The sequence below is a fragment of the Schistocerca gregaria genome, chromosome 6, assembly GCF_023897955.1.
Source record: "Schistocerca gregaria isolate iqSchGreg1 chromosome 6, iqSchGreg1.2, whole genome shotgun sequence".
NCBI lineage: Eukaryota > Metazoa > Arthropoda > Insecta > Orthoptera > Acrididae > Schistocerca > Schistocerca gregaria.
The window spans coordinates 347,297,273-347,317,749 of NC_064925.1; the positions used below are offsets into that span (position 1 = coordinate 347,297,273).

The 20,477-nt window shown below is 39.8% G+C and overlaps 2 protein-coding genes across 3 annotated transcripts in view; one reads left to right on the forward strand and one right to left on the reverse strand.

Annotated features, from left to right (window-relative positions):
* The window catches only part of LOC126279112 (E3 ubiquitin-protein ligase MYLIP), a 35,631-nt gene extending 33,418 nt beyond the window's left edge, over nt 1-2,213 (forward strand). Inside the window, exon 7 of the mRNA XM_049979593.1 lies at nt 142-2,213. Coding sequence (XP_049835550.1) covers nt 142-357 — 216 coding nt within the window. The 3' untranslated portion in view covers nt 358-2,213. The remainder of the gene's footprint in view (nt 1-141) is intronic.
* Nucleotides 2,214-6,216: 4,003 nt separating this feature from the next.
* Nucleotides 6,217-20,477, reverse strand: part of LOC126279110 (protein LTV1 homolog) — a 62,381-nt gene continuing 48,120 nt past the window's right edge. For both annotated transcript variants that reach the window (XM_049979591.1, XM_049979592.1), the window contains exon 9: nt 6,217-6,383. In XM_049979591.1, the coding sequence (XP_049835548.1) occupies nt 6,270-6,383 (114 nt within the window). In that variant the 3' untranslated portion in view covers nt 6,217-6,269. The remainder of the gene's footprint in view (nt 6,384-20,477) is intronic.

Genomic DNA, 20,477 nt, shown 5'->3' on the forward strand with positions numbered 1-20,477 from the left:
TGCCCTCAATCATTGTTTAATGTGTCATGTCTCTAAATTTGAATATGCAACCAAATTAAATGTGTTTGTCCTTGAAATGTTTACATTGTACCATTTACAAAGTGCTGTGTGGTAATTATTTATCTGTGTTTCAAATTTCAGTCATCACAGCGGAAGTTTGCACGGTTGCTGGAAGCAATGTCTTGCCGTATCTGCATGGACAGGGGCATTGATACTGCATTTTTTCCCTGTGCACATGTTATAGCATGTAGTGAATGTGCTGCCCGTTGTGATCGCTGCCCACTTTGCCGTGCAGAAATAGATCAAGCGAAGAGGATTTACTTGCCCGTAGAACTGCAACAGCTTCCAACCTGTTAGAATAAATCGACAATAGTCTTTTGTTAAAGTGTGCTCTCAGATGTGATGCTCTTGGACCATACACCTTGCATGTGATGGGAAATGTGTAATTGTGAAAGAACACAAGTTGTACAAGTGCAGTTACATTCCTGTTAATTTTAATCACTCCTGAAAGTTAGTGTCTTTATAGTGCCTGTTATCTACATAAACATGATCACCTGAAGCATTTACAAAAGGGATAAAAGAATGTTGTGCAGTGTGGATATAAAATGACAGTTTTAAGACGTGAAGTGTAAAACTGTATGCCTTAAACATGGAGTTTAATGAAGGTGAACTGCCAAAAAACTAATAGTTTTAAAACATGACTGGTGATATTTCAGACTGACAGTAGTGACAGGATGTTATATGCATAGTGGAAAAACAGTACAGAATGTACTGCAGCCTCTAATAAATTAATCAAATTAAGTAGAATGTGTGTAAAGTTGGAAAGCACTGGTGATGTGCTATGAACAGCTCTTCAGAAAAAATATTTTAAAATATTTAACATTGCTCCAAGTGATTTAAATTTACACTGCAAAGGGCAAGATTGAGTATTCATATCTCAGGGACACAAGCTGCAACTTGGAATCTGTTAATGAATGCAAGTACTGTCAGATTAATTTTAGGAAAAAGGTGTAAAGTTAACTTCAGTATTGTGCATAACCATTTTATACTTTCTTGCCTCATTATATATATAAAAAAACTGAACTGACAGCATTTATAGTACCTGATTGTGCGTATCCATGCACTTAATTGAAAATAAAACTTTACATTGTCCTCAGAAAATAAGTGCTGCACTAATAGTAGTAGTCCACATGACTTGTTTTAAAAACTATAACCTTTCAGAAAATATTTTACTCTGAAGTGGCAAAGAAATTTTGAATGATGAATGGTTTAAATGGAAATTAAATTCTTAAAAATGTAAACATTTCCTTATTACTAAGTACAGTTGTAAGTATGTGGAGTAATTCTTTACACCTTAATATATGTATTACATGATGCTGAGAGGCAATAGAAAGATACCAATGTCAGTTCAGTTTTTTTGAATTATTTGCAAATATTTAAAAAAATGACTAAAATTTATAAGAAGTGCTTAACAGTGTCCTGTCAAGCAGTTTCGTTTGCAGAAAATTACAGTATTATAGATGTAACATTTTTCTTCTGTACAGTGGAGGACAATAATGGAAGTGATATAACTATTTAACTGTAACATTTTATAAGTGTGTGTGTGTGTGTGTGTGTCATTTTTTACATTGTAGGGAATAATCAGAAGAAAAATGTTTCCTCCTCAAATATATGGAATTAGGTAAGAGAAAAATATCAATGCAATGCCAGAATAAAAATCAATGCAATTATCTGTGTAAGGCAACCTGTATATTAAAATTGTCGCTTCAGCGGTCGTATTACCATTAAATCTTTAATGCTCAACAGTTTTAGTAACCAGATTAGATCAGTGATTCAATTTTGAAAGTATTTTTAAATATACTCTGCTTTGTTGTAGTTCTCTAGTAGTCATCTGATTTTACTTCAAATGGAAAAATAGAAAATACATGTGCTGAAGTGAGAATTTTGTATAATACAGAATTATTAATATATTTGTTTGTGCATTTAATTTTTCTTTTATAATGTTGTCAAATGAATGTGTGATTGTAGAATCTCAGTGTTACGTGTGATATTTTTTCTCAGTTCTAAAGATGGTGGAACTGAGGAAATTTTGTGTGATCTTTTTTAATGAATTTTTCATTAAATGTGACCTGTATCAGATCTTAATAAATGAATATATAAATGGACTGCTTGTGCAAACAATACCAATAAAATATATGGTGTTCATAAAGTGATACATACTTTTCCTGACAAAGTATGTCAACCTTGAGTAAACACATTAGCAGTATACATGAGCATAAATTTACCTTCTTTACTTATCTTGGACATATCAGTAATATTTATTAGTGATTGTAGTTAATAACCTTTTGTGTTAGGTGGACAAACATTAGGAGCGTAATACACAAATTTCAATAAAGCTGTGCACCATAACTCACATTGTCCTCACTAACAGATTATCTTCGGCAAGTTAAAAGCTCTGCAGAAACAGCCTTCAGTTTTGGCCCATCACGGAAACCCACTTACAGCCAGCTATTCATGAGCCACAGACAATGATGAAATGTGATCAGATAGAAAAGACAATTACTCTCACAACCAAATTTTCAGCTATACATTTTGTCAGAAAACAAAAGTACATGCACATTCACACATGACCGCCATCTCTGGCTGCTGCATCTACAGCCCCTGAGAATCGGATCCAAATAAACCACTCCTCATGCCTCCTGTCGGCAGCTGCTAGGATAGTGACAGCACTGACTGCAAGCTGTGGGGAGAGGTAAGGAGGAGAGAAGTAGTAATGAGGGAGCAGGGAAGTGGCACTTGTACTCATCTGCACCCAGCTACTAATGATGATGCACGACACCTCAGTAAACAAGCCATTTTATCTACTGAAACAAAACAGATTTTTCCAGTGTCTCCCCCCCCTTTCCCTTCCTTCAAATTTCCCTGACATTCTCTGATTTCCAAAACCTGTGGCAACCCTGTTGACACACTGATTGAACACATGTCCTCCCTCAGATATCTCCCCCCCCCCCCCCCCCTCGCTCTGTCCACACATGTAGCCCCCGCAATACATTTCTAAAAACGGGCTGATACTATTCCCACAACATGCCTGTCATGCAAGGCAGACTACACATCTAGGGCTTGAAAATAATTTATTTGTCTCTGATGTCCAGGCCGTCATGGTTCACAAAGCACACTGATACTGCTCCGACAACATGCTTGTCATGCAGGGCAGCCTATATGCCACCGTCTGGGAAAAATGCATTTTTGCCTGTAATTTGTTCCAAGAGCTAGAAAGTTATAAAAAGCACACAGTGCAGATACTCTTGAGCACGCGCTTAATTGTTGATGTTTTGACCAACCTCATCAATGAGGTTATGTATCCAAAAGTTATACTCTTCTTTATGCACCTTCAAGGACATACCACCGAATCATATGTGTTGAAAATGTTTCCATGTCTTTATTACAAAGCATTGCTTGGCTTATGGTGAGTTGACAACCCCATCTATTTCTCTGCAAATGAAACAATGACCACAGTATTCTACAAAAACAGTAAGGGGAAATACCAAATTAATGTTCCATTTCTTGTTATGACTTATAGCAGCCCTAGAAAATACTACACAGGTGAGTGATTTTGTTATACCAGTCATAATTCTTTATCAATCTTGTCGTCTCCCTTGCAATTTCTTTGTGATTTTTAAATTTCTGGTATCTAAAGATGTAATTTTGAGATTTTTGAACAAACAATCGTGAAACAACCCAGTACAATCGAGAATAGCAATAACTTCACACACAAGCAATGAAAACACAGATGGTAGAACAGTAAATGTGAAGTGCCTAGACAAAAAGCAAGCATGGGACAATTAATGTACCAGAAAAATAAGCAGTAATTCGAAAATTATCCGTTTGAAAAGAAGTAAGCAGATAAAATTATTAAGGCACAAAAGAGTTGCTTTGAAAAGGAGACTATTGCACAATATTCAAGAATTGTATGTATGGGTACAATCCAGTTACTATGCTCTATGAAAGAAAATGGAAAACACACTGCAGAGAACTATAAGCAACAAGCAGCAATTTTTGAAAAATCAACTAACCAACTGGAATGCCATGATGTTACAACTGAAAATGCAGAATCACCAAGTACCAATATAATTAAAATTATATCAAATGAGTAAAACACAACCAAACCTCCTCCCCCAGCCAAGATAGCCCTTCAGATGAAATTCTAGGAGTCATCACAAATGAAAAACTAGATAAGGTCAGGGACATCGAAACAACTCTAGAAAATGGAGGCCTTGCATTAGTTCAGCAACTTCATAAAGAAGGGAACAAAACACATACCAGTAATTACACAGAAATTTCATTACTACTCTTAGAATACAAAATCATATTGACAGCTCTTCTAGACACATTAAATCCTCAATCCAATAAACAAACTAGATAGTATCAAGCTGGCTTTAGGTAACAGAACCTGCCCAGAGCTAATTCTATGCCTTAGATTGGAAAGGAATTCTGCCTTATGCAAGACATTTTGTGGTTTTGTTTTCACTCAGATATGTTTCAGCACTTTTGTGCTATCTTCAATGGGTTTATTTGGTTATTTTCTTTCTCACATGAAGCTGTTCGTTGTTTATTCTGATAGCTCTAGATCTATTATACGATTTACAAGTTGTCATAGTTTTTTGAGGTTGTTTTCTTCCTTTGTAGTGGTGATCATTGCTGTCGGCACACATTCATTTTCTAAAATTTGTTCACCAGGCACAGGTTCTACTATGAACAACACATAATGGCACGGGAAAAACTGTGCTTGGCAAACAACTCTTAGAAAAAACATGGATAATGACAACAGAGAGAAATAAGCACACATTGCCTTGAGAAAAACAAAGGAAAAAATTCTACATCAACAAACTACGAGACACTGTAACTTATGTAGTGGATCTATGGCTATCAGTGTAAATGATCAACAGCATTATGTGAGGGGAAAAAACAAAACAAACTCACTGAAGGTAGCATAAAGAGTGCAGCAACTTTTCTGTGTAAAAACTAAATCACAAAATAATGTCTTGCAAGTACAGAAATAAGATGAACAGCAACATTCACAGGTGATTATATCCAAACGTAAAAAAAAACTTGGGCATTTGAAAACACCAACAAAAAGATACTGTTAACTTTTGTTGGTTTTAAAAAGGCTTGTGATTTGATAGAGAGACTCCCTTCTTAAAGCTTGAAGGAAATTGCAGTAGACAGGAAAACTCTGGAAATAACTAAAAAAACTCTTGCAAGGAAGGAAGGAAGTTCAGGATTTAACATCACACTGACACAGGTGACCAGAGATGGCAAACACTTACAAACACAGTATCAAAATTTAAATTTCTTGGAACAACTTGTAGTCTCTTCCAATTGTATCAAGAGAAAGACAAGATACACCTAATACGATACACCTCTCACGACGCGTGCGAATAGCAAGATGTCGTAATGTTCTTGGTCATAAACAAAGAGGGAAAGTTTTGTTTTTCTATGTGTAGAATCAGCTACATACCATCCAACGAACTTGCAGATGACATGATGTTTGCTGAGAAAAAATGGCAGCAGAAAATATGTCACAAACAGCGACAATAATTCCAATAAACGTGCAATAACTTACCTTAAATAAGATTGAAAAAACCCACTGATAATGATGATATTTGTGGACGAAACTAGTTTGGGAAAATAAACAAGTAAACAAACAACAAGGTGTTTTGCATCAAGGCAGACTCAGTTTCTGATATGGTTGTTTTCTATGCAAACACAGACCACATGGAAGAGTTCCAAGATAAAGTTACTGAATATTCTATAATTGAAATCAAAATTAGTTTCCACAAATAATGACACTCTAATGAAGTCTGCATTACTACTATAAATGCTCCACAAAATTTAGGATGTTTCCTCTTGATTGCCCGTAAACTAAGTTGCCCCTCCCAGACCCTTTTTGTAGCACAGCATTAAGACCTGATCAATATAACATTTATTAATCTACATGTTCTGTAACTTAACACTTTATTTTTAGTATTTTCCCACTCTTTTCTTGTACTTTTACATTCAGTGATATAAAAGCGATGTTCTGACAAGCAGAACACATCATTGATTTGAAAAGGTTTGTTCGAATCCTGTCTTCTGGTGTAGCCCTGGGTATCTACTTCTCTTCTCCATTGAGAACAGAGTCCATACAGAGAACAAATACATTCTGTAAATACTTATCATACTAAAAAATATTTATTGTACAATATGCATGGTTCCTCATGTACAAGTAATTACAAAATTTTCACACCCTGCTGATTCAGCTTATTATTCAATAGCACTTTTTCTTGCCTTTTCTTTTCTTCTTTGAAGGCAATGGCATTTGCCTTCTTCTCCAGCCGCCTCTCCTAGAATTTAAGATGATGAAATTAAACAATGGAAATTCTAGGTTGGAATATCAACAATTATGAGTAATCAAAGTGAGCACTGGGAAGATTGAAGAAATCCTACACTGTTATCCTAGGAGAGTTCAAATATTCAAGTACCTTAAAATTTACTTTTTTCCTGTGATAACAGTAAACTGGGTAATACTCAAAATGACTACAAAGCTAAGATAGCCTGCAACAGAAAATTTTAGAAACACCAGGAAAAAAACCAACCCCAACTTACATTTAAAGAAACGTGAGAGATGAGTAAAGTATATGAGTATGAAACAAAAGTTCACTGGACAAATATTAACCACCCTTTTATAACACCGGACTCTTAAGCCATGTCCACAATTAGTTTGCAACATGTTTCCAACTACTATTGTTTGCCACGTTTCGTAACATGGAAACAGACATAGAAGTGTTGATGCAGATCAAAGGAAACAATGTTCCAACCCAGCTACAACATATCACTGCTGCACGGCACTATTGTATGTTTATATGTTGTATTGTGTTTTTGTCTGGCAGTAGCGCATTCATTCCAAAAATAGTGGAGTGGAATGTGAGATACAAGCAGTAAAAAAAAATCTCTGTACAAAACTGCTGATACATTTGACAATTGCGCTGAGAAGAAAATCAGATCATGTGTAGTCCAATACTGATTCGAGAAGATATTGTTGTGAACAGTAAAGCAGTGAGTTGTGATACACTGTCTACAAACCAGCATGGTTTGGCTCTCCAATCTTGCAATTTCTGTGCGATATTCGTGAGCCAAAGAAAACTAAGAATACCGTGAACAAAAAAGTTCAAAAAACTATGCTTGCTTGCATTGCATTTTATACTGTACAGTAAACAGTCATCCACAGTTGTTTTGCCAGAGTACACTTCCTTGAGAGCTTAAAAATAATGTGCAAACTTTTCATGAATTTATTTGTTTGATTAGAAGCTTTCAGGGGTATATTTGTGGCGCAGTAAAAACTGATGAAGTGTCATCTCATCTCCATGAGCATGTGATCATGTCATCCATCTGTAAATCATATGAACTGAAGCTTCCTTGTGGGATATATTGGTTTCTTGCTGCAGCATTTTGCCTTAAGAAATTATGAAGACAAATAGTTGTAAGGATGACCGTTTGTACCGTCTCAGGTTTCCAACAACAAAGGATTTCAGGAGACTTGAAAAACTAAAGCTGTGATACTGAAAGGTTGTGTATAAGCATTCTAGCCCTAAACAACCATCTACAAGCATTCTAGCTCTAAACAACCAGTAAGTAATTAATTATTTTTTTATCATGCCTTCCTGTATACAGGGTGTGACAAAAAGGTACGGCCAACCTTTCAGGAAACATTCCTCACACACAAATAAAGAAAAGATGTTATGTGGATACGTGTCTGGAGACGCTTAATTTCCATGTTAGAGCTCATTTTAGTTTCGTCAGTATGTACTGTACTTCCTCGATTCACCACCATGATTTCAAACGGAATACTCTACCTGTGCTGATAGAACATGTGCCTTTACAGGTACGACACAACATGCGGTTCATGCACGATGGAGCTCCTGCACATTTCAGTCGAAGTGTTCGTACGCTTCTCAACAACAGATTCGGTGACCGATGGATTGGTAGAGGCGGACCAATTACATGGCCTCCATGCTCTCCTGACCTCAACCCTCTTTACTTTCATTTATGGGGGCATTTGAAAGCTCTTGTCTACACAATCCCAGTACCAAATGTAGAGACTCTTCGTGCTCGTATTGTGGACAGCTGTGATACAATATGCCATTCTCCAGGGCTGCATCAGCACATCAGGGATTCCATGCGACGGAGGGTGGACGAATGTATCCTTGCTAACGTAGGACATTTTGAACATTTCCTGTAACAAAGCGTTTGAAGTCACGCTGGTACATTCTGTTGCTGTGTGTTTCCATTCCATTATTAATGTGATTTGAAGAGAACTCTAACATGGAAAGTATGTGTTTCCGGACACATGTCCACATAACATATTTTCTTTCTTTGTGTGTGAGGAATGTTTTCTGAAAGTCTGGCGGTACCTTTTTGTAACACCCTGTGTAATTTCATAATGTTTTCCTGTAACAGAAACACATCGTGTGCCACAAAAACATGGTAGGCCTTTGTTCCTCCAGGTAAGCATACAGCTTCTGGCAACTTGAGTTTCTTTTTCAGATGTAGTTCACTTATGGTGACATTCTTGAATATACCGCCATTGAGATTCTTCCTTGACAGTCAATAACTTTGTACAAAAAGTTGTGACAGTCATTGACAACACAATGCTAAATCCCTTTGTAATTGTATAATTTGTTTTTCTAGCAATAGGGCACTGTATGACATACACTTCCCATCAACTGCTCCCATACAATGTGCGTAGTGAAGCATCTGTGAGAATGCATATGCTACTCATTTTTAGTCGCCGAACCCTGAAATAAATAAATGTGATTTTAGGTTTTCGAGGATTTGCTAGTGGGAGGAGATGATGACAAAGAGCAAGTTTCTGTCCCGTCTACATCGCCTCCTCCAAAGCAGAAATTAAGATGAATCTATGGAAAGCAAGATACCAGTTGCTACTGAATTGTTTCCCAACTATTTGCAAAGGATATATAGACAAATGTGGTGTCTCTGGCCAGTATGTAGCAGTCATATTTCGCAAACTGCCACAAATAGAAGAGCAAAGACCAAAGAAAAGCTGAATGAGGTGCTATCACAATCCGAGTTGGATTGTTTTGAGAGTATGAAGCCGTCAGTGTATGTGGATGTATCAGGGCCTGAACAACTAGTGTTGAGTCCTTCATCACATTAATATGAAAGTCAGAAACTCGTCCCACAGTAGAGAAAGTAATGTTTGATAATTTATGTCAAGTTATATAGAATGGGTAGCTTGTATGCCTCAGTGATACAGATAGCCATAACGCAAGTGTAACCACAATGCAGGGGTATCTGTTGAGATGCCAGACAAACATGTGGTTCCTGAATGGGGCAACAGCCTTTTCAGTAGTTGCAAGGGCAACAGTCTGGATGATTGGGTGAGCTTGCCTTTTAAAATCAAACAATACAGCATTGCTGTGCTAGTACTGTGAACGACTCAAAGCAAGGGGAAACTACAGCCACAGTTTTTCCCGAGGGCATACAGCTCTACTGTGTGGTTAAATATTATAGAGGTAAAATACTCCCCCATTCGGATCTCTGGGCAGGGACTACTCAGGATGATGCCTTATCAGGAAAAAACAAAATTGCCTTCTACAGATCAGCGCATGGAATATTAGATTGCTTAATCAGTTAGGTAGGTTAGAAAATATAAAAAGGGAAATGGATTGGATGAAGTTAGATGTAGTGAGAATTAGTGAAGTTTGGTGGCAGGAGGAACAGGACTTCTGGTCAGGTGAATAGAGGAAAGTCAGATAGGGATACTGCAAAAGTGGGTTTAATAATGCATAACAAAGTAGGAATGCAGGTAAGATACTTTGAAAAGCAAAGTGAATGCATTACTGTAGCCAAGATTGACACGAAGCCCACACCCACCACAATAATAAATGATCGTATGCCAACTAGCTCCGCAGATGGTGGATGAAGAGCTTGACGAAGTGTACAGTGAAAGAACAGAAATTATTCAGATAGTTAAGGGAAACAAAAATTTAATTGCAATGGAGACTAGAATTCAATAGTAGGAAAAGAAAGAGAAGGAAAAATAGTAGTTGAATATGGACTCATCATCATCATTTAAGACAGGCAACAGAGCATGCACAATGTCGGCACTACTACAGTGTATATCCACCTTTCGCAGCAATGCAGGCTGCTATTCTCCCATGGAGACGATCGTAGAGATGCTGGATGTAGTCCTGTGGAACGGCTTGCCATGCCATTTCCACCTGGCGCCTCAGTTGGACCAGCGTTCGTGCTGGACGTGCAGACCGCGTCAGACGACGCTTCATCCAGTCCCAAACATGCTCAATGGGGGACAGATCCGGAGATCTTGCTGGCCAGGGTAGTTGACTTACACCTTCTACAGCACGTTGGGTGGCACGGGATACATGCGGACGTGCATTGTCCTGTTGGAACAGCAAGTTCCCTTGCCGGTCTAGGAATGGTAGAACGATGGGTTCGATGACGGTTTGGATGTATCGTGCACTATTCAGTGTCCCCTCGACGATCACCAGAGGTGTACGGCCAGTGTAGGAGATCGCTCCCCACACCATGATGCCGGGTGATGGCCCTGTGTGCCTCGGTCGTATGCAGTCCTGATTGTGGCGCTCACCTGCACGGCGCCAAACACGCATACGACCATCATTGGCACCAAGGCAGAAGCGACTCTCATCGCTGAAGACGACACATCTCCATTCGTCCCTCCATTCACGCCTGTCGCGACACCACTGGAGGCGGGCTGCACGATGTTGGGGCGTGAGCGGAAGACGGCCTAACGGTGTGCGGGACCGTAGCCCAGCTTCATGGAGACGGTTGCGAATGGTCCTCGCCGATACCCCAGGAGCAACAGTGTCCCTAATTTGCTGGGAAGTGGCGGTGCGGTCCCCTACGGCACTGCGTAGGATCCTACGGTCTTGGAGTGCATCCGTGCGCCGCTGCAGTCCGGTCCCAGGTCGACGGGCACGTGCACCTTCCGCCGACCACTGGTGACAACATCGATGTACTGTGGAGACCTCACGCCCCACGTGTTGAGCAATTCGGCGGTACGTCCACCCGGCCTCCCGCATGCCCACTATACGCCCTCGCTCAAAGTCCGTCTACTGCACATACGGTTCACGTCCACGCTGTCGCGGCATGCTACCAGTGTTAAAGACTGCGATGGAGCTCCGTATGCCACGGCAAACTGGCTGACGCTGACGGCGGCGGTGCACAAATGCTGCACAGCTAGCACCATTCGCCGGCCAATACCGCAGTTCCTGGTGTGTCCGCTGTGCCGTGCGTGTGATCATTGCTTGTACAGCCCTCTCGCAGTGTCCGGAGCAAGTATGGTGGGTCTGACACACCGGTGTCAATGTGTTCTTTCTTCCATTTCCAGGAGTGTATTTCTTTCCCACTGATATTACTTTCATTTTGGAGACGCTAATATTCATACCGTAGTCCTTAGATTTCTGATCTAGCTCTGAAATATTACTTTGCAAACTTTCAATCGAATCTGAAATCAAACTAAATCATCCGCATATGCGAGACTGCTTATTTTGTGTTCACATATCTTAATCTCACCCAGCCAGTCTATTGTTTTCAACATATGATCCATAAATAATATGAACAACAGTGGAGACAGAGACAGGTTGCAGCCTTGTCTTACCCCTGAAACTACTCTGAACCATGAACTCAATTTACCGTCAACTCCAACTGCTGCCTGACTATCCATGTAAAGACCTTTAATTGCTTGCAAAAGTTTGCCTCCTATTCCATAATCTCGTAGAACAGACAATAACTTCCTCCAAGGAACCCGGTCATATGCCTTTTCTAGATCTATAAAGCATAGATACAATCCCCTGTTCCACTCATAACACTTCTCCATTATTTGCCGTAAGCTAAAGATCTGGTCCTAACAACCTCTAAGAGGCCTAAACCCACACTGATTTTCATCCAATTGGTCCTCAACTAATACTCGCACTTTTCTTTCAACAATACCTCAGAAGATTTTACCCACAACGCTGATTAAAGAGATACCTCTGTAGTTGTTACAATCTTTTCTGTTTCCATGTTTAAAGATTGGTGCGATTACTGCTTTTGTGCAGTCTGATGGAACCTGTCCCGACTCCCAGGCCATTTCAATTATCCTGTGTAGCCATTTAAGACCTAACATTCCACTGTATTTGATGAGCTCTGACTTAATTTCATCCACCCCAGCTGCTTTATTGCACTGCAATCTATTAACCATTTTCTCCACTTCCTCAAATGTGATCCTATTTCCATCATCATTCCTATCCCATTCTACCTCAAAATCTGAAACATTACTGATCGTATTTTCACCTACATTGAGCAACTCTTCAAAATATTCCCTCCATCTGCCCAAGGCATCCACAGGATTCACCAACAGTTATCCTGATCTTTCCTAAATACTTGTCATTTCCTTCTTACCTCCCTTTCAAAGACTGCTAATTACACTCCAGAATGGTTTTCCAGCAGCTTGACCCATAGTCTCCAACCTGTTTCCAAAGTCTTCCCAAGATTTCTTCTTAGATGCTGCAATTATCTGTTAGGCTTTGTTTCTTTCTTCAACATAACTTTCTCTGTCTACCTGAGTTCTAGTGTTGTTGTTGTGTTGTTGTCTTCAGTCCTGAGACTGGTTTGATGCAGCTCTCCATGCTACTCTATCCTGTGCAAGCTGCTTCGTCTCCCAGTACCTACTGCAACCTACATCCTTCTGAATCTGCTTAGTGTACTCATCTCTCGGTCTCCCTCTACGATTTTTACCCTCCACGCTGCCCTCCAATGCTAAATTTGTGATCCCTTGATGCCTCAAAACATGTCCTACCAACCAATCCCTTCTTCTAGTCAAGTTGTGCCACAAACTTCTCTTCTCCCCAATCCTATTCAATACCTCCTCATTAGTTACGTGATCTATCCACCCTATCTTCAGTATTCTTCTGTAGCACCACATTTCGAAAGCTTCTATTCTCTTCTTGTCCAAACTAGTTATCGTCCATGTTTCACTTCCATACATGGCTACACTCCAAACAAATACTTTCAGAAACGACTTCCTGATACATAAATCTATATTCGATGTTAACAAATTTCTCTTCTTCAGAAATGCTTTCCTTGCCATTGCCAGTCTACATTTTATATCCTCTCTACTTCGACCATCATCAGTTATTTTACTTCCTAAATAGCAAAACTCCTTTACTACTTTAAGTGTCTCATTTCCTAATCTAATTCCCTCAGCATCACCCGATTTAATTTGACTACATTCCATTATCCTCGTTTTGCTTTTGTTAATGTTCATCTTATATCCTCCTTTCAAGACACTGTCCATTCCGTTCAACTGCTCTTCCAAGTCCTTTGCCGTCTCTGACAGAATTACAATGTCATCGGCGAACCTCAAAGTTTTTACTTCGTCTCCATGAATTTTAATACCTACTCCAAATTTTTCTTTTGTTTCCTTTACTGCTTGCTCAATATACAGATTGAATAACATCGGGGAGAGGCTACAACCCTGTCTCCCTCCTTTCCCAACCACTGCTACCCTTTCATGCCCCTCGACTCTTATTACTGCCATCTGGTTTCTGTACAAATTGTAAATAGCCTTTCGCTCCCTGTATTTTACCCCTGCCACCTTTAGAATTTGAAAAAGAGTATTCCAGTCAACATTGTCAAAAGCTTTCTCTATGTCTACAAATGCTAGAAACGTAGGTTTGCCTTTTCTTAATCTTTCTTCTAAGATAAGTCGTAAGGTCAGTATTACCTCAAGTGTTCCAACATTTCGACGGAATCCAAACTGATCCTCCCCAAGGTCTGCATCTACCAGTTTTTCCATTCGTCTGTAAAGAATTCGCGTTAGTATTTTGCAGCCGTGGTTTATTAAACTGATAGTTCGGTTATTTTCACATCTGTCAGCACCTGCTTTCTTTGGGATTGGAATTATTATATTCTTCTTGACGTCTGAGGGTATTTCGCCTGTCTCATACATCTTGCTCACCAGCTGGTAGAGGTCTGTCATGACTGGCTCTCCCAAGGCCGTCAGTAGTTCTAATGGAATGTTGTCTACTCCGGGGGCCTTGTTTCGACTCAGGTCTTTCAGTGCTCTGTCAAACTCTTCACGCAGTATCGTATCTCCCATTTCGTCTTCATCTACATCCTCTTCTATTTCCATAATATTGTCCTCAAGTACATCGCCCTTGTATAAACCTTCTATATACTCCTTCCACCTTTCTGCCTTCCCTTCTTTGCTTAGAACTGGGCTGCCATCTGAGCTCTTGATATTCATACACGTGGTTCTCTTCTCTCCAAAGGTCTCTTTAATTTTCCTGTAGGCAGTATCTATCTTACCCCTAGTGAGATAAGCTTCTACATCCTTACATTTGTCCTCTGCCATCCCTGTTTAGCCATTTTGCACTTCCTTTCGATCTCATTTTTGAGACGTTTGTATTCCTTTTTGCCTGCTTCTTTTACTGCATTTTTATATTTTCTCCTTTCATCAATTAAATTCAATATTTCTTCTGTTACCCAAGGATTTCTAGCAGCCCTCGTCTTTGTACCTACTTTATCCTCTGCTGCCTTCACTACTACATCCCTCAGAGCTACCCATTCTTCTTCTACTGTATTTCTTTCCCCTATTCCTGTCAATTGTTTTCTTATGCTCTCTCTGAAACTCTGTACAACCTCTGGTTCTTTCAGTTTATCCAGGTCCCATCTCCTTAATTTCCCACATTTTTGCAGTTTCTTCAGTTTTAATCTACAGGTCATAACCAATAGATTGTGGTCAGAGTCCACATCTGCCCCTGGAAATGTCTTACAACTTAAAACCTGGTTCCTAAATCTCTGTCTTACCATTATATAATCTATCTGATACCTTTTAGTATCTCCAGGGTTCTTCCACGTATACAACCTTCTTTCATGATTCTTAAACCAAGTGTTAGCTATGATTAAGTTGTGCTCTGTGCAAAATTCTACTAGGCGGCTTCCTCTTTCATTTCTTAGCCCAAATCCATATTCACCTACTATGTTTCCTTCTCTCCCTTTTCCTACACTCGAATTCCAGTCACCCATTACTATTAAATTTTCGTCTCCCTTCACTATCTGAATAATTTCTTTTATTTCATCGTACATTTCTTCAATTTCTTCATCATCTGCAGAGCTAGTTGGCATATAAACTTGTACTACTGTAGTAGGTGTGGGCTTCGTATCTATCTTGGCCACAATAATGCGTTCACTATGCTGTTTGTAGTAGCTTACCCGCATTCCTATTTTCCTATTCATTATTAAACCTACTCCTGCATTACCCCTATTTGATTTTGTGTTTATAACCCTGTAGTCACCTGACCAGAAGTCTTGTTCCTCCTGCCACCGAACTTCACTAATTCCCACTATATCTAACTTTAACCTATCCATTTCCCTTTTTAAATTTTCTAACCTACCTGCCCGATTAAGGGATCTGACATTCCACGCTCCGATCCGTAGAACGCCAGTTTTCTTTCTCCTGATAACGACATCCTCCTGAGTAGTCCCCGCCCGGAGATCCGAATGGGGGTCTATTTTACCTCCGGAATATTTTACCCAAGAGGATGCCATCATCATTTAATCATACAGTAAAGCTGCATGTCCTCGGGAAAAATTACGGCTGTAGTTTCCCCTTGCTTTCAGCCGTTCGCAGTACCAGCACAGCAAGGCCGTTTTGGTTAATGTTGCAAGGCCAGATCAGTCAATCTTCCAGACTGTTGCCCCTGCAACTACTGAAAAGGCTGCTGCCCCTCTTCAGGAACCACACGTTTGTCTGGCCTCTCAACAGATACCCCTCCGTTGTGGTTGCACCTACGGTACGGCCATCTGTATCGCTGAGGCACGCAAGCCTCCCCACCAACGGCAAGGTCCATGGTTCATGGGGGGAGGTGAGTTCTAGTATGTAGCCATTTTTGATACGCCTCCTTTTTCCTTTTACAGGCTGCCTTGACTGTGTCATTCCACCAAGCTGTTTGCTTCATCCTACTTTTACACACAACTGTTCCAAGACATTTTTTAGCCACTTCTAGTACTGTGTCCCTGTATCTTGTCCATTCCTTTTCCAATGACTGTAACTGACTACATTCAACTAACTGGTACCTTTCTGAGATCGCTGTTATGTACTTGTGCCTGATTTCCTTATCCTGAAGTTTCTCCAGTCTTATCCTCCTACATATGGACCTGACCACCTGCACTTTCGGCCTCACAATCCCAATTTCACTGCAGATTAAATAATGATCGGCGTCATCAAAGAATCCCCTGAATACACGTGTGTCCCTCACAGCCTTCCTGAATTCCTGATCTGTTATTATATAGTCAATGACAGATCTGGTTCCCCTGCCTTCCCAAGTATACCGGTGAATGTTCTTATGTTTAAAAATGGAGTTTGTGATTGCTAAGCCCATACTGGCACAGAAATCCAAGAGTTGTTTCCCGTTTCTGTTGGCCACCATATCCTCTCCAAATTTACCCATAACCTTTTCATACCCTTCTGTTCGATTTCCAATCCTGGCATAAAAACTATCCATCTTATTTTTATCTGTCCCTTCACAATGCGAATATACTGACACAATCCTAATTTTCTTGCTAGACACTGTCAAATCTATCCACATCAGTCGTTCGTTTACATACCTTATTGCAACTACGCTGGGTTCCATTTCTTTCCTGATGTAAAGCCCTACACCCCATTGTGCTATTCCTGCTTTGACTCCTGACAGGTAGACTTTGTATTCTCCCACTTCCTCTTCTTTCTCACCCCTTATACGAATGTCACAAACAGCTAAAACGTCCAGCCCCATTTTACTTGCAGCCTCTGCCAGCTCTACCTTCTTCCCAGGGTAGCCCCCATTGATATTAATAGCTCGCCAGCTCATTACCATTTGTTTGCCAAGTCGTATCTTAGGAGTCCCTGCTTTGTCAGTTAGAGATGGGACTCCGTCACCTCCAAAGGTCCGAGGCATTTTGCCCTGTTTGTTGCCAGCATCATATTTAAAGTACCGGGGAAGCAGGTTGCTAGCCTTACTTGCCCCGAGTCCCTTTGGGTTTTACCCCTAACGGTTGAGGGACTAACCGGTGGATTTGGTAGTCTTTGCCGTATGAGCACAAAGGTGACCACATCTCAGAATATGCCCGAGATGCCCAGCCTTATTCCAAAGTAACTGGTATCCCGACTGTCGGGACCACTTACTTGGCCACTCATACGTTGCCCGTGGTTCACGAACTAGGACATGACTACAGGAACCCACACCATGAATATGGACTATGGGAAACAAATGAAAAGGGAGAGTTTCACACAGAGCAAAATTTAATCATCGCAAATACTTGGTTTTACGTATTATAAAAGAAAGTTGTTTATGTGGTAGAGATCTGGACACACCAGAAGGTTTCAGACTGATTATATAATGGTAAGACAGACATTTAGGAACCAGGTTTTAAATTGCACATTTCCCGGGGCAGATGTGGACTGTGACAGATTATTGGTTATGAACTGTAGATTAAAACTGAAGAAACTGGAAGAAGGTATGGGAGCTGGATAAATTGAAAGAACCACAGGTTGCTAAGAGTTTCAGAGAGAGCATTAGATAGTGGTTATCTATAACGGGGGAAAGGAATACAGTAGAAAATGAATGGGTAGTTTAAGAGGTGGAATAGTGAAGGCAGCAGAGGATCAAATAGGTAAAAAGACAAGGCCTCGTAGAAATCCTTGGATAATGCAACAGATATTTAATTTCAATGAGGAAAAGAGAAAATATAAAGATGCAGAAAATGTAGCAGGCCAATGGAATACAAATGTTTAGGAAACGAGACTGTCAGGAAGCGCAAAATAGCTAAGCAGGATTGAATGGAGGACAAATGTAAGGATTTAGAAGCATATTACATTAGGGGAAGAATAGATATCACCTACAGGAAATTTAAAGAGGCTTTTGGAGAATAGAGAAGAAGCTGTACGAATATCAAGAGCTCAGATGGGAAAACAGTCTTAAGGAAAGAAGGGGGGTGGAAAGCGTATATACAGGGTCTATACAAGGGAGATATACTTGAGGGCAATATTACAGAAGTAGATGAGAATGTAGTGAAAATTACTGAACTATCAGCTTAACATGTCGTGGTTGCAAAATACTTACACGAATTCTTTACAGAAGTATGGAAAAACTGGTAGAAGCTGACTTCAAGAAAGACCAGTTTGGATTCCGGAGAAATGTAAGAAAATGCAAGGCAATACTGACCCTACAACTTATCTTAGAAGATAAGTTAAGGAAAGGCAAAGCTACATTTATAGCATTTGTCGACTTACCGAAAGCTTTTGATAGTGTTGACTGGAATACTCTCTTTGAAGTTATGAGGGTAGCAGGGGTAAAACACTGGGAGCGAAAGCTTACGTCCAATTTGTACAGAAACCAGACAGCAGTTATAAGTACAAGCAATACAAGTCACGGGGTATGAGAGGGAAGCAGTGATTGAGAAGGGAGCGAGACAGGGTTGTAGCCTGTCCCCAATGTTATTCGATCTGTAAACTGAATGAGCAGTAAAGGAAATCAATGAGGAATTTGAAGTAGGAACTGAAGCTCAGGGAAAGGAAATAAAAATTTGACTTTTGCTGCTGACATTGTAATTCTGTCAGAAACAGCAAAGAAGTTGGAAGAACAATTGAACGGAATGGACAATGTCTTGAAAGGACAATATAAGATGAACTGCAACAAAAGCAAAACAAGGATAATGGAAAGTAGTCAAATTAAATCAAGAGATGCTCAGGGAATTAGAATAGGAAATGAGACACTTAAAATAGTAGATGAGTTTTGTTATTTGGGCAGCAAAATAACTGAGAATGGATGAAGTTGAGGGATATAAAATTTTAACTGGCAATTGCAAGAAAATCATTTTTGAAGAAGAGAAATTTATTAACATTGAATACAGATTTACACATTAGGATGTCTTTTCTGAAAGTACTTGTTTGGAGTGTAGCATTTATGGAAATGAAACATGTACGATGAACAGTTTAGACCAAAAGAGAATATAAGCTTTCAAAATGTGATGCTAGAGAAGAATGGTAAAGATTAGAATGGTAGATACATAACAAATGAGAAGGTACAGAATAGAACTGGGGAGATGAAAAATATGTGGCACAACTTGAACAAAGCAAGGGATCAGTTGATAGGGCATGTTCTGAGACATCAGGGATTAACAATTTAATACTGGAAGCAAGTGTGGGTGGTAAAAATTGTAGAGGGAGACAACAACAATAGCATACAGAATCAATAAAAATCTGATAATATACATATTTAATGAAGTTTTCATTTAGTTATGTTTACATAATCCTTCATGTCTTCCATCAGTAACTTCAGGAACTATTTGAGGTATAACTTGCTTCAAAATCGGAATATGAGTAAATAAGAAAAGCTCTGAAATGAATCTCCTGGTGAAAACAAAAAGAGTAACAACAGGTCTTTGGACTGTAATTGCTGTTTTTCCCCCAAAACAAATGGTGTTGCTCTATTTCCCAGAATTCCAAAATGGTGGGTGACATCCAAGTGAAGTTATGGAGAGCACAGCTGTCTTAAATGTCCAGTCCCTGCTGCAAGTTATTCCTACCAGCTCTTCTACAGAATGGTTTCATCCATCAATGATGATGATGATATCTTTCCATGTCAAAGGATCCTAATCGACACCGTCCACACATGAGTGTCACGTCTTGCCAACGACAACCAGCTTCAAAGCTGACAGAAACTGCTACTGTCTGTGAATACAGACAGAGTGAGCATTGTGAAGGAAACTAGCTTCGATCAACATTTGGAGTTAGACATCTTCCTAAAAGCCACTGCTCATAGCAGCAGATAAAGCTGTATGTGTTCAGTGGGCCAAACAAGGCAGAAACTGGAAAACAGATAGTTGCAGGCATGTAGTGTCATTCACCTAACAGTGGTTTTGCCAGCTGTCAAACAAGATAGGATGTTGAGCACACGGACAGCTCAATAAGGCATTTAACCCACAGTGTGTAGAGTGTGCATTTCTTTCAAGATGTTTTAGGGATGTTTTCTGCATCATGACTAGAGCCCCTACTTCAGATTAGCATGATCATAAACCTGGATACAATCTTGCTGTCTTTCTCAATGGGCTAAATTAGTATAAAGCTCTCGTGTTTCCAGCCAAATGAGTTTGTCAAAATGGTGCAGTTTTTAGACGAGTTTCACTGGCATGATATTCTCTTTATGTTCTCGTGGGTGGTGTTGGTATGTCCGAGAAATTCATTGAGGGCTTTCTTCATTATAATGAAGTTGTTATCTACAGAAGTTTTTGAGGCATGTGGTCTCTGTAGCAATTTCTTCAAATTCCTATAGACTGCATGGCTCAAACCAAACAGTTCTACTAAAACATAGATGAAACCTTCATTGTGCAGCTACATAGCAGGACATTGTGTGGCC